The sequence below is a fragment of the Hemibagrus wyckioides genome, linkage group LG22 (assembly GCF_019097595.1).
Source record: "Hemibagrus wyckioides isolate EC202008001 linkage group LG22, SWU_Hwy_1.0, whole genome shotgun sequence".
NCBI classification, from domain to species: domain Eukaryota; kingdom Metazoa; phylum Chordata; class Actinopteri; order Siluriformes; family Bagridae; genus Hemibagrus; species Hemibagrus wyckioides.
This window is the reverse complement of record NC_080731.1, coordinates 1,074,275-1,088,240: the sequence shown is the minus strand read 5'-3', so window position 1 is coordinate 1,088,240 and position 13,966 is coordinate 1,074,275. Positions and strand designations below refer to the sequence as shown.

The following is a 13,966-nucleotide window of genomic DNA, read 5'->3' as shown; positions in this document are numbered from 1 at the left end:
CTACTGCACCCCAGAACCTCTTCAGCGGTCACCTGCCTTCACATGGAACCAGAGGAACACAGGAACAGAGGAACGCATGAACACAGGAAAAGAGAAAAGTAGAAAGGTCGGAACATAGGAACAGAGGAACGTACAAAGGTAGGAACATAGAAAGGTATGAACGGAGGAATGTAGGATGGTAGGAACAGAGGAACGTAGGAAGGTAGGAACAGCGGAAGGTAGGAACAGAGGAACACTCGGCACAGGGGCTGATACTGAGCACTGTATTTATATCTGCGTGATGAATTGGGCGTGATTTCAGCCCTCCAGCTCCACACTCACACCATTGCCGTGTTTCTGTCTCTTCTGTAATTAGGATTTGATTAAAAGGAAAATGAGTTTCAGCCACCAGGCAGGACAGCTTCACACAAATCTGAGAGTTTCATAAGCATGGGCTTCATTTATGGCACGGATCTGTTCATACAAAAAAATAAAAAATAAAAACAGATAATAAACACATAAAGCAGAAAGCACAGAAAAGTGGATTCTGTTATTATTCTCCTCTTCTGTTACAATACAATTTCTTGCCATTGTTATTATTATTATTATTATTATTATTTATTTATTTATTTATTCATGAATAAATTTTATATATTTATTTATAAATTATATATATATATATATATATATATATATATTTTAAATATCTGTTAATTTTTCTTTCATCTGATTTTACAACTCGATATTAAAATCTTTTTTAGGACACAGGATATCACAGTGAAGTGAGGCGAGCCATTACAGCTTCTCTTTCACTGGGACATTTTAATCAGAAAGTCTTATTAAAGATGAAGGATAAAACTCTTATCACTCGCTATGTACAATAAGGTAACAGTGATAAGGAGAATCAGTCCCAGGTGGTCATTTTGCTGATTTAAATACTTGTACATCATCAGTCTGTATGGGTCTCAGTCTCAGGAAAATGACTGAAGCTCTTTCACAGTATTCATGTCAGATTACATCATTTACATTTACCCTACAGTATTACACTCACTACACTACTCTATAGAAATGATCCAACTTTACACACCCTGACCACTAAACCTTCATAATGCTCACATTTCTGTTCTGAATGTTTAAGCATGATGATCTGTTTGAGATCAAAATGTCTTCTATGTATATTTTTTGCTGAAAGTCACTGATAGAAATCTTGTCCTGACTCTTCTGGTCATCCTGATTCTGAACATTCTGATTCAGATTTTGATTATTCTGATTCAGACTGCCATGATTATTATTCTGATGATTCTAATTCAGATGCTGATGCTTCTTATTCTGACTCAGATTCTGATTTGAATTGTGATGATTCTGAGTCATATCCTGATGATTCTGATTTTTCAAATTCGAATTCAAATTTTATTTATCACATACGAAATCATACACAGTACGACATGTAGTGAAATGCTTTTAACGACTGTCTTACATTTTGAAGACAGAAGAAGAGCAAATTTTAAAGGTTGTGGACATGAAAAATATAGGGATATAGATAAAATATTTGGAGAAAAATAAGAAGAATTCCTATTCCAATTCCGATGATTCAGGTTCTGGTTCAGACTGCAATGATTCTTATGCTGGCCAATCTGACTCAGATTCTGTCAATTTGGATTGTTCTTATTGTGGTCATTTTCCCCACGCTCCAGTTTTCGACCTGGTTTAAATGGCTGTATGATTCAGCCTGAAGCAGCCTGATTGTGTGTGTTATAACCCTCACACTATATTGCAGGAATGTGGCTTAGCTAAAATCTGGCTACATCTGTATTGCTGCGAAATGTACAGAGACAGCCTGAGGCTACGGGACACAACATCACTAAGCAGTGAAGACTGGAAGACTGCAGCAGGGATTAAGAAAGCCAGGCAGAATGAAAGAAGCTGAAAGGTGAGTGGTGCATTGCGAAAGCACACAGATGTCTGGCCTTGTCTCGAATCTACAGACACACGGCCTCAAAACTGCAGAAAAGGTTTTACAGCCGTCACTCGGCCCACATCCGCCAGGGTTCGGTTTCTCATACAGAGGAAAATCAGATGTGTTCTCATCTCATCTCTAACAACTAACTGAAATTTCATATTAGCTTTAAACAAATTTGTGTGATTATGTGAAACATCAGCATCCACACGATATTGCCAAAAGTATTGGGACACCCCTCCAAATCATTGAGTTCAGGTGTTGTTTTTCAGGGGTTGGGCTCGGCCCCTTAGTTCCAGTGAAAGGAACTCTTAATGCTTCAGCTTCATACCAAGACATTTTGGACAATTTCATGCTCTTTGTGGGAACAGTTTGGGGATGACCCCTTCCTGTTCCAACATGACTGCACACCAGTGACCAAAGCAAGGTCCATAAAGACATGGATGAGTGAGTTTGGTGTGGAGGAACTTGACTGTCCTGTACAGAGTCCTGACCTCAACCCCATAGAACACCTTTGGGATGAATTAGAGTGGAGACTTTGAGCCAGACCTTCTCGTCCAACATCAGTGCCTGACCTCACAAATGGGCTTCTAGAGGAACGGTCAAAAATTCCCATAAACACACTCCTAAACCTTGTGGAAAGCCTTCCCAGAAGAGTTGAAGCTGTTTTGTGCATGTAAAGGCAGACATCCCAAAACTTTTGGCAATATAGTGTACCTTCACCACGTGTTCAACACTAAACCTAACTCTAAATGAATAAAAAGTATCATGTGTCATTCTTTAATAAATAATGTATAATGTAATAAATTGTAATGGTTTGTAAATAGCTGTGACACACACACACACACAGTGGAAAATTAATTAGTTTTCATATAAACATTATGAGAGCTGTTAGAAGAGTAGAACCGAGACATCATCGTCTCCTCTTTTCATCTGTAGTGGCCTCTAAATTAATTCTGATACATCATTTACTCGGCAGTGCTCTCAATGACACCGTACTGTACGCTTCTACGGCTACAATTGCTCCTCATTTTCTTCTAACGAACAAATAAACAGTCTCTTTTCTCCACATGGAAATGTGTTTTGAATAACCAGATGCTCTTTTCAGCCAATCAGGTTCGGTTAAAGGTGTGTGAGGTGATTCTTCCTAACACACACACCCATCGCGTCTGTACGTTGGTGAATACAGTGAGGTCAGTAACGCCTTGGCATTGTGCTGACTCGACGGCTTTTCACTGTCCAGCGGAAGATGAGTTTGTTTTAGTGTTGACTAATGAACTTAGTGCCAGAGAAATTCTGCTTCATACCCCAGAGAGTCATATCAGTGGTTATGAAGCCCGAAGCTGCTGATTCATCTATTCGTGTGTGTGTGTGTGTGTGTGTGTGTATAGGTGTTAATTGGTTTTAGGTCTGAAAAAAGAGAGCAGAGTGCAGAAAAGCTTTAAAACCTACCAGATTAAATAACTCTTGTTTATTCCATTAGTAATGCAGCGATTAATAATTAGAGCTTTTTAAATAATTCTGTTTCTGCTCTTTACTTCAACAACAAGATTTATACTGTCTAATATTTCTGAATCATAAATCTAAACCATAATGAAGAGATGAAATCTTTATTATGAGTACATCTATCTAATATTTCTTGCTTGGAGTCAGTAAACAGATGGAGACAAACAGGGAGAGAGAGACAGTACAGACAGAGAGAGAGACAGTACGACACAGAGAGAGAGAGACAGTAGGACAGACAGAGGGAAAGGCAGTAGGACAGAGAGAGAGACAGTAGGGACATTAGGACAGAAAGAGAAAGACAGTAGGACAGTAAGAGAAAGTAGGACAGAAAGAAAAAGACAGTAGGACAGAGAGAGAGAGACAGACAGTAAGACAAAGAGAGACAGTAGGACAGAGAGATAGTAGGACAGAGAGAGACAGTAGGACAGAATGGGAGACAGACCAACAGAGAGAGACAGCAGGACAGTGAGAGAGAGTAGGACAGAAAGAGAGGAAGTAGGACAGAATGAGAGACAGTGGGACAGTGAGAGAGACAGTAGGACAGAAAAGGGGGCAGCAGGACAGTGAGAGAGACAGTAGGACAGAAAGAGAGACAGCAGGACAGAGAGACAGACAGTAGGACAGAGAGACAGTAGGATGAAGAGAGACAGTAGGACAGAGAGAGACAGTAGGACAGAGAGACAGACAGTAGGACAGAGAGAGACAGTAGGATGAAGAGAGACAGTAGGATAGAGAGAGAGAGACAGTAGGACAGAGAGAGACAGTAGGATGAAGAGAGACAGTAGGACAGAGAGAGAGACAGTAGGATGAAGAGAGAGACAGTAGGACAGAGAGAGACAGTAAGACAGAGAGAGACAGTAGGATGAAGAGAGAGACAGTAGGACAGAGAGAGACAGTAGGATGAAGAGAGACAGTAGGACAGAGAGAGACAGTAGGACAGAGAGAGACAGTAGGTCAGAGAGACAGACAGTAGGACAGAGAGAGACAGTAGGATGAAGAGAGACAGTAGGATAGATAGAGAGAGACAGTAGGACAGAGAGAGACAGTAGGATGAAGAGAGACAGTAGGACAGAGAGAGACAGTAGGACAGAGAGAGACAGTAGGATGAAGAGAGACAGTAGGACAGAGAGAGAGACAGTAGGACAGAGAGAGACAGTAGGACAGAGAGACAGTAGGACAGAGAGAGAGACAGTAGGACAGAGAGAGACAGTAGGATGAAGAGAGACAGTAGGACAGAGAGAGACAGTAGGATGAAGAGAGACAGTAGGACAGAGAGAGACAGTAGGACAGAGAGAGAGACAGTAGGACAGAGAGAGACAGGTGTTTAAGGTGAGAGTGTGATCTGTGTAAACTTATTGACTGTTAGAGGATCTGAAGCTGATCAGTGGAGGTTCATGGTACTGAGTCTCCTTATAAACATTTCCACACACTCCACAGAGAAGTGTAAGACATGAAGAATTTACTAACTACACTGTCATGAACACACTTGTGTGTAAAAGCTCCTACAAACTTTTAATAAATAAATGAGTTTGTGTCCGGTGTGATACAGCCACATCTGGGTGATGATAAACAGGTTAAAATACTGCAGTGTAATACATGATATTAAAGATATTAATATTCTTCAGTGTAATTAAAGAGACAGAATAATCCTCATTAGGAGATTATAAATACATTCACAAAGCATTTATTATAATGGAGCAAAAATGTTCCTCTGAAGAGACATCATCATTTTCAGTTAGTTTTATAAAAATCTGATGGAAAGGAGTCTCTCTTTTCTCCAACACTTGAGAGAGTGAGGATGAAGAGGGTGCGGTTTGGAAGACGGGATAAAGAAAGCATCTGATTGATTGAGAAGAGGATGAGCTCATGCTAAAATCTTTACAATGAAATGGGAGAGAGAAAATCTCGGAGCTGTTTGAGTGAAGTTTAAGTGATGCCATATTTATCCTTCATCCTGCCATCTGCTGTATTCAGTCTATTTCACATTTCACCTACAGAATGAGACACATCTCTATAAGCGCTGCCTGAAATTACACAGCCAGGATCTGTGCTGCATTTCTCCAGCCTCCAGGCTGAGATATACCCCCTGCAGAGAAAGATTTAATACTCTAATTAATAACACAACGTTATAAAAACTTCAGCAGCAGACATTCGTGTGCACTGGAACTGAAAGTGTTTAAACACTAAAGGCCTGATTTACGACACACATGTCTCAGTGTGTGAGCTCCAACACATCCAAACATTTATTTCCACTTCAATAATCACAGTACATGTGGAACAGTTCAACTGCTTCAGCTTACATCAAACACTCTGACCTATCACTAAACTTTGGGTGTGTCCCAAACCACTCTGACACTGTTCACTATCATCAGCCAGCTCTGGGCGTGTCCCAAACCACTGTCATCAGCCCACTCTGGGTGTGTCCCAAACCACTCTGACCCTGTTCACTATCATCAGCCCACTCTGGGCATGTCCCAAACCACTCTGACCCTGTTCACTATCATCAGCCCACTCCGGGTGTGTCCCAAACCACTCCAACCCTGTTCACTATCATCAGCCCACTCCGGGTGTGTCCCAAACCACTCCGACCCTGTTCACTATCATCAGCCCACTCTGGGCATGTCCCAAACCACTCTGACCCTGTTCACTATCATTAGCCCACTCTGGGTGTGTCCCAAATCACGCTGACCCTGTTCACTATCATCAGCCCACTCCGGGTGTGTCCCAAATCACTATGACCCTGTTCACTATCATCATCCCACTCTGCATGTGTCCCTAATCACTATGACCCTGTTCACTATCATCAGCCCACTCCGGGTGTGTCCCAAATCACTCTCACATTGTCCACTATCATCAGCCCACTCCGGGTGTGTCCCAAATCACTCTCACATTGTCCACTATCATCAGCCCACTCCGGGTGTGTCCCAAATCACTCTCACATTGTCCACTATCATCAGCCCACTCCGGGTGTGTCCCAAATCACTCTCACATTGTCCACTATCATCAGCCCACTCCGGGTGTGTCCCAAATCACTCTCACATTGTCCACTATCATCAGCCCACTCCGGGTGTGTCCCAAATCACTCTCACATTGTCCACTATCATCAGCCCACTCCGGGTGTGTCCCAAATCACTCTCACATTGTCCACTATCATCAGCCCACTCCGGGTGTGTCCCAAATCACTATGACCCTGTTCACTATCATCAGCCCACTCCGTGTGTGTCCCAAACCACTCTGACCCTGTTCACTATCATCAGCCCACTATGGGTATGTCCCAAACCACTCTGACCCTGTTCACTATCATCAGCCCACTCTGGGTGTGTCCCAAATCAGTCTGACCCTTTTCACTAGCATCAGCCCACGCTGGGTGTGTCCCAAATCACTCTCACTTTGTCCACTATAATCAGCCCACTCCGGGTGTGTCCCAAACTACACTGACCCTGTTCACTATCATCAGTGCATTGAGGGTGTGTCCCAAATCACACTGACCCTGTTCACTATCATCAGCCCACTCTTGGTGTGTCCCAAATCACACAACTGATTCATTGCAACACCATCACCAGCCTGTGAGTGTGTCTTAAATCTCTCTGACTCATCACTGGGAGAGTCAGTAAATCAATCACACTGTGTGTGTATATAAAGGAATCTGATGTTATCACAGCCATGAAATATGGAATTATTTCCCTGAACTGTAGCATGTCCTTGTGGTTGACAGATAATCGTCCTGAGATAGCGATCATGATCTAAACAAACACGGCTTTTCCCCCTGAGAAACCTTTACAATCACACACAAAATTACAAAACCACTAAAACAGGCTGCGGGTTTATAAAAACACCTGCTGTTGTCGGTTAGGGTTTAATTATTGTTTGTGAAAGTTTTAAAAGGTTTGAGGTGATTCTGGTTCACAGCATCACATCTGGAGCAGAAGAGGAAATAAAGCTCTGAAGAAAACGAATGCAGCACAAGTCACGTAACAGTTACTAATGATAACACAATACTACAATGAATGAATAATAAATGCTGTTTGTGTGTGTGTGTGTGTGTGTGTGTGTGTGTGTGTAATGAACCAGAGTTCCTCCAGAACAACCCTGAACAGATTCAGCATGTAAAAAGTCGAGCATTTAGCAAGTTCTTTGAAACAGATTAGTTCCTGTTATCACACTCGTTCCCTCACCAGCATCCTTTACTTCTCTCTCTTCAACTTAATAAGACAAAAGATATAAATCACAGCTTTTCATGTTACTGAGAAAAGACAAACAACAACACAGAAGTCTGTCCTGAAGACGTTACAGCTTTACCTCTGACACTGGAGACTCCTTCCAGAAATGTCACGAACGATCTGTTGCTATAGAAACGATACTTGCTCGGAGCGAGTGCATTAATATCAACTTGCACTACTGTCAAAGCTGCTGTTAAAGAAAATTAATCACCACCTTCTGACCAATCAGGATCTATATCTCAGCAGCGATGGAGCCTAATGTGTGGATTTGTGTAAAAATATACAGAAACTTACAGAATATTGTACAGGATGTCTGAACCAATCAGGAATACAGAGCGGAAAATCCACAAAAGCACAATACAGTGGCTGAGAAAATGTGTCCAGCGTAAGAATGAACATGTCACACATACACTATATCACCAAAAGTATTGGGACACCCCTCCAAATCATTGAGTTCAGGTGTTGTTTTTCAGGGGTTGGGCTCGGCCCCTTAGTTCCAGTGAAAGGAACTCTTAATGCTTCAGCTTCATACCAAGACATTTTGGACAATTTCATGCTCTTTGTGGGAACAGTTTGGGGATGACCCCTTCCTGTTCCAACATGACTGCACACCAGTGACCAAAGCAAGGTCCATAAAGACATGGATGAGTGAGTTTGGTGTGGAGGAACTTGACTGTCCTGCACAGAGTCCTGACCTCAACCCCATAGAACACCTTTGGGATGAATTAGAGTGGAGACTGTGAGACAGACCTTCTCGTCCAACATCAGTGCCTGACCTCACAAATGGGCTTCTAGAGGAATGGTCAAAAATTCCCATAAACACACTCCTAAACCTTGTGGAAAGCCTTCCCAGAAGAGTTGAAGCTGTTACATTCATGTGCATGTAAAGGCAGATGTCCCAAAACTTTTGGCAATACAGTGTATGCTGTAAATAATAAACTCTAAATGAAGTGCATGTAGCTTTACTCTGATCCTTTCCTGATTATTCACACTGTATTTCACCTTTACAGAATTTCTGGTATGAAAGTGTAATATTGCCACATGGACCCGGACATGGAGACGTTTCGAGGCTCCCGTGTGAAAAGCGCTCCCTTATTTGGCTCTCCTTCAAATTCAGAAGGGATAATTCAGAGTGACAGAGTGACCGCCTTCATACACACGACGCCACTGCAGAATAACAATAAGCTGGAACGGAAGCTTTTCAAAGGACTGCAGCGAGAAGACTTTTAGCACACTGTGCTCATAATTATAAGATTGAAGCGGGGGGTGGGGAGTGGGCTTTGGATGGGGCTCAGAGAGGGATGAATCAGGAATGAAAATCTGACCGAGAGTATGGTCGTCAAGTACTGAATTAAAACTTCTTAACAGAGCAAAACATCTATCAAACATCATATGTACACAATGAAACGCTCTTGTACAAGGCTAACAAAGCTAACAAGTTACTAGAATCTTATAGCTTTCTGATTAGCATCATGCTAAAAGTTGCTGGGATTCCTGACTAATTTGTATAATATTAAACGATTCACATTGCTGACTCTGGGCTGTACGGTGTCCCAGAAGTGCAGAACACAATAACAAATGCAAAAACAAGGACAATTCAAACAAAGTGGAAAAGGTAGGTATAGTGGAATGGAATTCTGACCTCTGATTGGACGAGAGATCGGTCAGGAAGTCCAGCAGGCTGCAGCAGTAGAAAGTGGATTGGTGTGTGTATGAACACGGCTCTGCTCTTATAGCGCTCCTTACATCCTTTAATCTGGAATAGTTTGGTCTTCTGGAACATTCCTGCGTTCTTCAGGTGTGCAAACTAATCTTTACTCCATGATACGCTATCAGTATATCCAACATCACACTGACCATATGAACGTCCTTCACCACAGTGGAGATGAACTCCATTTTCTTATCAAGATAAATATATATGTTTATTTTCTTTAAAAGATTTAAAAAGATTTTTCGGAAAAAATTTATACAGGAAGTTAGACACAATTTCCTTCTTCCTGTAGATCCTGAGTGACAGATGTCTCGTCCAATCAGAGGGAAGAATTCCATTCACACACTATACCTACCTTTTCCTCTCTGTCTGATTCGTCCTCATGTTTTCAGATTTGTTATTGAGTTCTGAACTTCTAGGACACCGTAAAGGCTCAGTGGAAGGGGATAAAGGTTACCCTTATTGCATATGACTAAAGTCCATCGATGTGTGTCCACATTAAACACCAGTGAATAAGAATATAATATCAGTTAAGTCTAATTTCTTAGTGAGGTCACTGAGATATATCTCACACACTTAAATCTAGGATAAAAAGGAAGATAAAAAAAAACACTGAACAGACGTTAAACACTGTCTGAAAGCTAACATTCTGATGGTGAATGTGATTGGATTGTGGATTGCTTTTCTCTCCTGTGATGGTGAGATATTTGAGCATTAAATAAGCAGTGTGACCACTTCTTCTTGCCGGACCTGCCCGATCCATCCAGACGCTCTACCCCTGGTCGGAGTTTGGTGGCTTGGTGGAGGTCACTGATGCTGAGGATAGATCTGCGTGGTCAGCCTGTGACCAGAGGACTGCTGTGGACAGAACCACTTGGACACTATCACACAATCACAGACCTGTCTTTACATCGGTCAGCTTTAGACAGCAAGGGATCAGTGTCTATAATGACCTCAGAAACTACACTGACTGATTAGTTCCTCAAGAGCACTAGGTTGCTGTTGTAGAAAGGACATTATTTCCTGTCCAGTCTCAAGGTTTCTTCCTCAGATCATCTCAGGGAGTTTTTCCTCACCACAGTCACCACAGGCTTCTCATTAGGGATAAAACTTTAATCATCATTATATTTTCTCTTCTCTGTTTCTATTCTCCCTGTAAAGCTGCTTTGAGACAATGTCCACTGTTAAAAGCTCTATACAAATAAACTGAATTGAATTTGTAAAAAGATCTACATCTCCAATGCTGTAGTTTTTTTACTGTCCATTAATCACTCAGCTATCAATCATGAGGAATATCATGACAGTGGGAGAGTCAGACAGAGAGAGAGAGAGAGACAGTAGGACAGACAGAGAGAGACAGTAGGACAGACAGAGAGAAAGGCAGTAGGACAGAGAGAGACTATTTTTGTCCAGAGGGGGTAATTAATGCTCTTTTTATTCCTTTTGCTTTATTTCTATGATATTGCCCGTTGATATTTCCACATTGTCTCATATTCTGAAGCATATCTGTATCTGTATCTGTATCTGTGTCCTTGCTAACCTGAAAGGTGTTTATATATATAAAGTGATATAATTATTGAACTCTGTCTGAACTTTCGCTCATGAAAAGGTGTCAGAAATGACGCTGAGGTTAATTCCATCATCCATCAGATGTGTTACGCCACCATTCATGACCTTTATTTCCCCCTGACTCTCTCATACATTAGGGTACAGACCGTACCTGAACATCATGAAGAGGACAGGTTTTCTACTTTTGTAGCTGTACTGAAGCTTTCATTAAATAATTTAAGGTAGATGGAGTGATTATCTGTTAAAATAAAATCTCCACGCTGAAACGTTGAACATGTATGTGTGCAGCGCGTCATAACGTGTGTGTGAGTGTGTGTGTGTGTGAGTGTGTGAGTGTGTGTGTGTGTGTGTGTGTGAGTGTGTGTGTGTGTGTGTGTGTGTGAGTGTGTGTGTGTGAGTGTGTGTGAGTGTGTGTGTGAGTGTGTGAGTGTGTGTGTGAGTGTGTGTGAGTGTGTGTGTGTGAGTGTGTGTGTGTGAGTGTGTGTGTGTGAGTGTGTGTGTGTGTGAGTGTGTGTGTGTGTGTGTGTGTGAGTGTGTGTGTGTGTGTGTGAGTGTGTGTGTGTGTGTGAGTGTGTGTGAGTGTGTGTGTGTGTGAGTGTGTGTGAGTGTGTGTGTGTGAGTGTGTGTGAGTGTGTGTGTGTGAGTGTGTGTGTGTGTGTGAGTGTGTGTGTGTGTGTGTGTGAGTGTGTGTGTGTGTGTGTGTGTGTGAGTGTGTGTGTGTGTGTGTGAGTGTGTGTGTGTGTGATGTGTTTAGAGTTTCTGTATTTCCTGTGAGACGTTAGCGGTCTTGTCCTGACCTGATGTTAAGTGCTAGAGCCGTTTATTCTGTCTCATTATTTTCCAGCATCGCTTTAAGAGAAATCCAGCGCAGAATGACCGAAGTATCAGTGACTTTTGAGGCAAATGCTGGATGCAGCGTCCCAGAATGCACTGCAGCTTTACAACTGGACGCTGATTTTCCGACATTAAAGCGTACGTGATGCACGTGAAGACGAGCGCGAGGGTGCTGCGGTATGAAAGTCCTAGTTTTAGTATCTGATCTGTCTGAATAGAGCACACAGATGAAGAAAAGCGTAAAGACTAAAGCCCCGCTGCATCGCTCGCTTTAATCTCTGATGCTGCTGTGATTCCCACTGCACCATGAAGATAGACTGAAATAGCATTTTGGGTAAAATGTTAGCTAGCATGTCAGTGAAAGTGAATTCTTAAATAAATCTCGGACATTGTTAAACACCTCAGAAGGTAAAAGATATGTACTTAAGGCACCGGTTCTTAATGGTACCAAACCACAGCTGAGGTACCAAATGGGACCCACTAGCACCTTTATTTCTAACAGTTTTGTGACACCTCCAGTTCTGTTCCTGGTGTGATCCTGAGTGTGTGAGCTTTTCTTATTGGGTTTCCTCAGGGTTCTCCAGTTTCCTCCTAACTCACAAAACCAGGACAGACACAGCTAGGCTAACCTGTACGCCGGTGTGGAGGTGTGAGGGATGTGTTCACACCTCAGTCCAGGATATGTCCAGTTGCTCCAGCACTTCCTGCTGATGGACGAGTGAAAATAAAGAGAAAAGAAAACAGCAGGCTCTATCGGTGTTTACTGAATGTGAGTGCACGCGCATTACCGTTAAGCTGGTTGTACACCACGTCCTCCAGCCTCTCCAGTCTCTGCAGGATGGACTGCCGGTCCGTGTCGGTAACTTTGCCGTGTCGGGTCCGCGCGCGCGCCTCGCCTGATCGCCCGAGCTGCACGAGCTCCTCGGACCGGTCCTGGATCCGGCAGTACACCGAGAACAACACGATCCCGACGAACACCAGGATGTTCACCGTCAGCAAAGTTTTGATTTTCCGTGCCGCAGCCATTGAAGAAAAATGAATAAATAATAATAATAATAATAATAATAAAACAACCGTTCCGCAGATGAGATCTGATCAGATTAGATCCGGTCCGGTTTCAGCGTCCCTGCGATCAGAGGTGTATCTGATCAGGATGATGAGGATGATGAGGATGATGATGGTGGTGGTGCTGATGATGCTGACAGGTCATTTCTGTAGCCTATATAGCGAAATAACGTCACGTCAGGACACAATAATGTGCGAAGGAGCGTTAGGAAAGTCATTATTAGTGTCTTTTTACCTCAGGATTTTCCTCTCAGCCTCCATTGTGCCTTAAACAGCACAGCTGCATCATCTCCCAGCTTATCGACTACCTCAGAGCTTTATGCTACCAAAAACAGCACAAAAACACACACTCGGGGATATTTATACATCTTCTCCACCAAGGACGAGGCGATATTTCATAAACAAATCAGTCAAATGGCGATTTCTGGTGTCCAGTCGTAGCTTCACCGTTAGCAGCATCCTCCTTTTTAACGCGAGAAATCCCTCCTTTCTAGGTCGAAGAAAAGAAAACGGCGATGTATTCACCACCACTTCACAACAAGCTCACACAATATACAAAAAATATTATAAATAAATCACATCGCATTTGTTTGTTTTTTTTCACCACAGGAGGCTGAGGAGAAGAAAAACGGAGGAGAGGGAGAGAAAAAAACCGTTACTCTGAGGCGCTGGGCAGAGCTCGCGCACTGACAGCGACGCAGCAGCTCTTCACCCGCGCGAGCTCCTGTCCCCGTGCGCGCGCGCTCTCTCTCTCTCTCTCTCTTCCCGCCCTAATCCGCGCTGCCTTCCTCCAGCACGCGCCGTGACGTCACCGAAAGCTCATGAATATGCAAAGCAGAGATCATAAATATTCAGAAACAGGGCGCGTGTACCGTGTGGGTTATCGGTGAGAGGACAGCTTCGTGTTGCTGATTTATACAGAATAAATCACAAACCTTCCGAAAATATTATCATGTTATTAACTTAATGGTTTTTTAAAAAGTCCTTCTGAGTTTTTAACTTTATTCCAGAAAGCTACATCATCACGTGTTTACAGGAGGAAAGGTCCATGCTAATATCAAGCTCTAATGTTTAACGATCTCAGAAAAACAAACATTTTAACCAAATCATGTCTTTTTATCCCTG

At 42.6% G+C, this 13,966-nt stretch overlaps 1 protein-coding gene across 2 annotated transcripts in view; it reads right to left on the bottom strand.

Annotated features, from left to right (window-relative positions):
- The window catches only part of galnt9 (polypeptide N-acetylgalactosaminyltransferase 9), an 89,082-nt gene extending 75,499 nt beyond the window's left edge, over positions 1-13,583 (bottom strand). The window contains exons 1-2 of one of the 2 annotated variants that reach the window (XM_058375487.1): positions 13,077-13,583; positions 12,565-12,995 (exon numbers count right to left, since the gene is read on the bottom strand). In XM_058375487.1, the coding sequence (XP_058231470.1) occupies positions 12,565-12,802 (238 nt within the window). In that variant the 5' untranslated portion in view covers positions 12,803-12,995; positions 13,077-13,583. Of the gene's footprint in view, positions 1-12,564 lie in introns of both variants that reach the window. The other variant, XM_058375486.1, reaches the window with a different exon arrangement.
- Between the last annotated feature and the right edge of the window lie 383 nt (positions 13,584-13,966).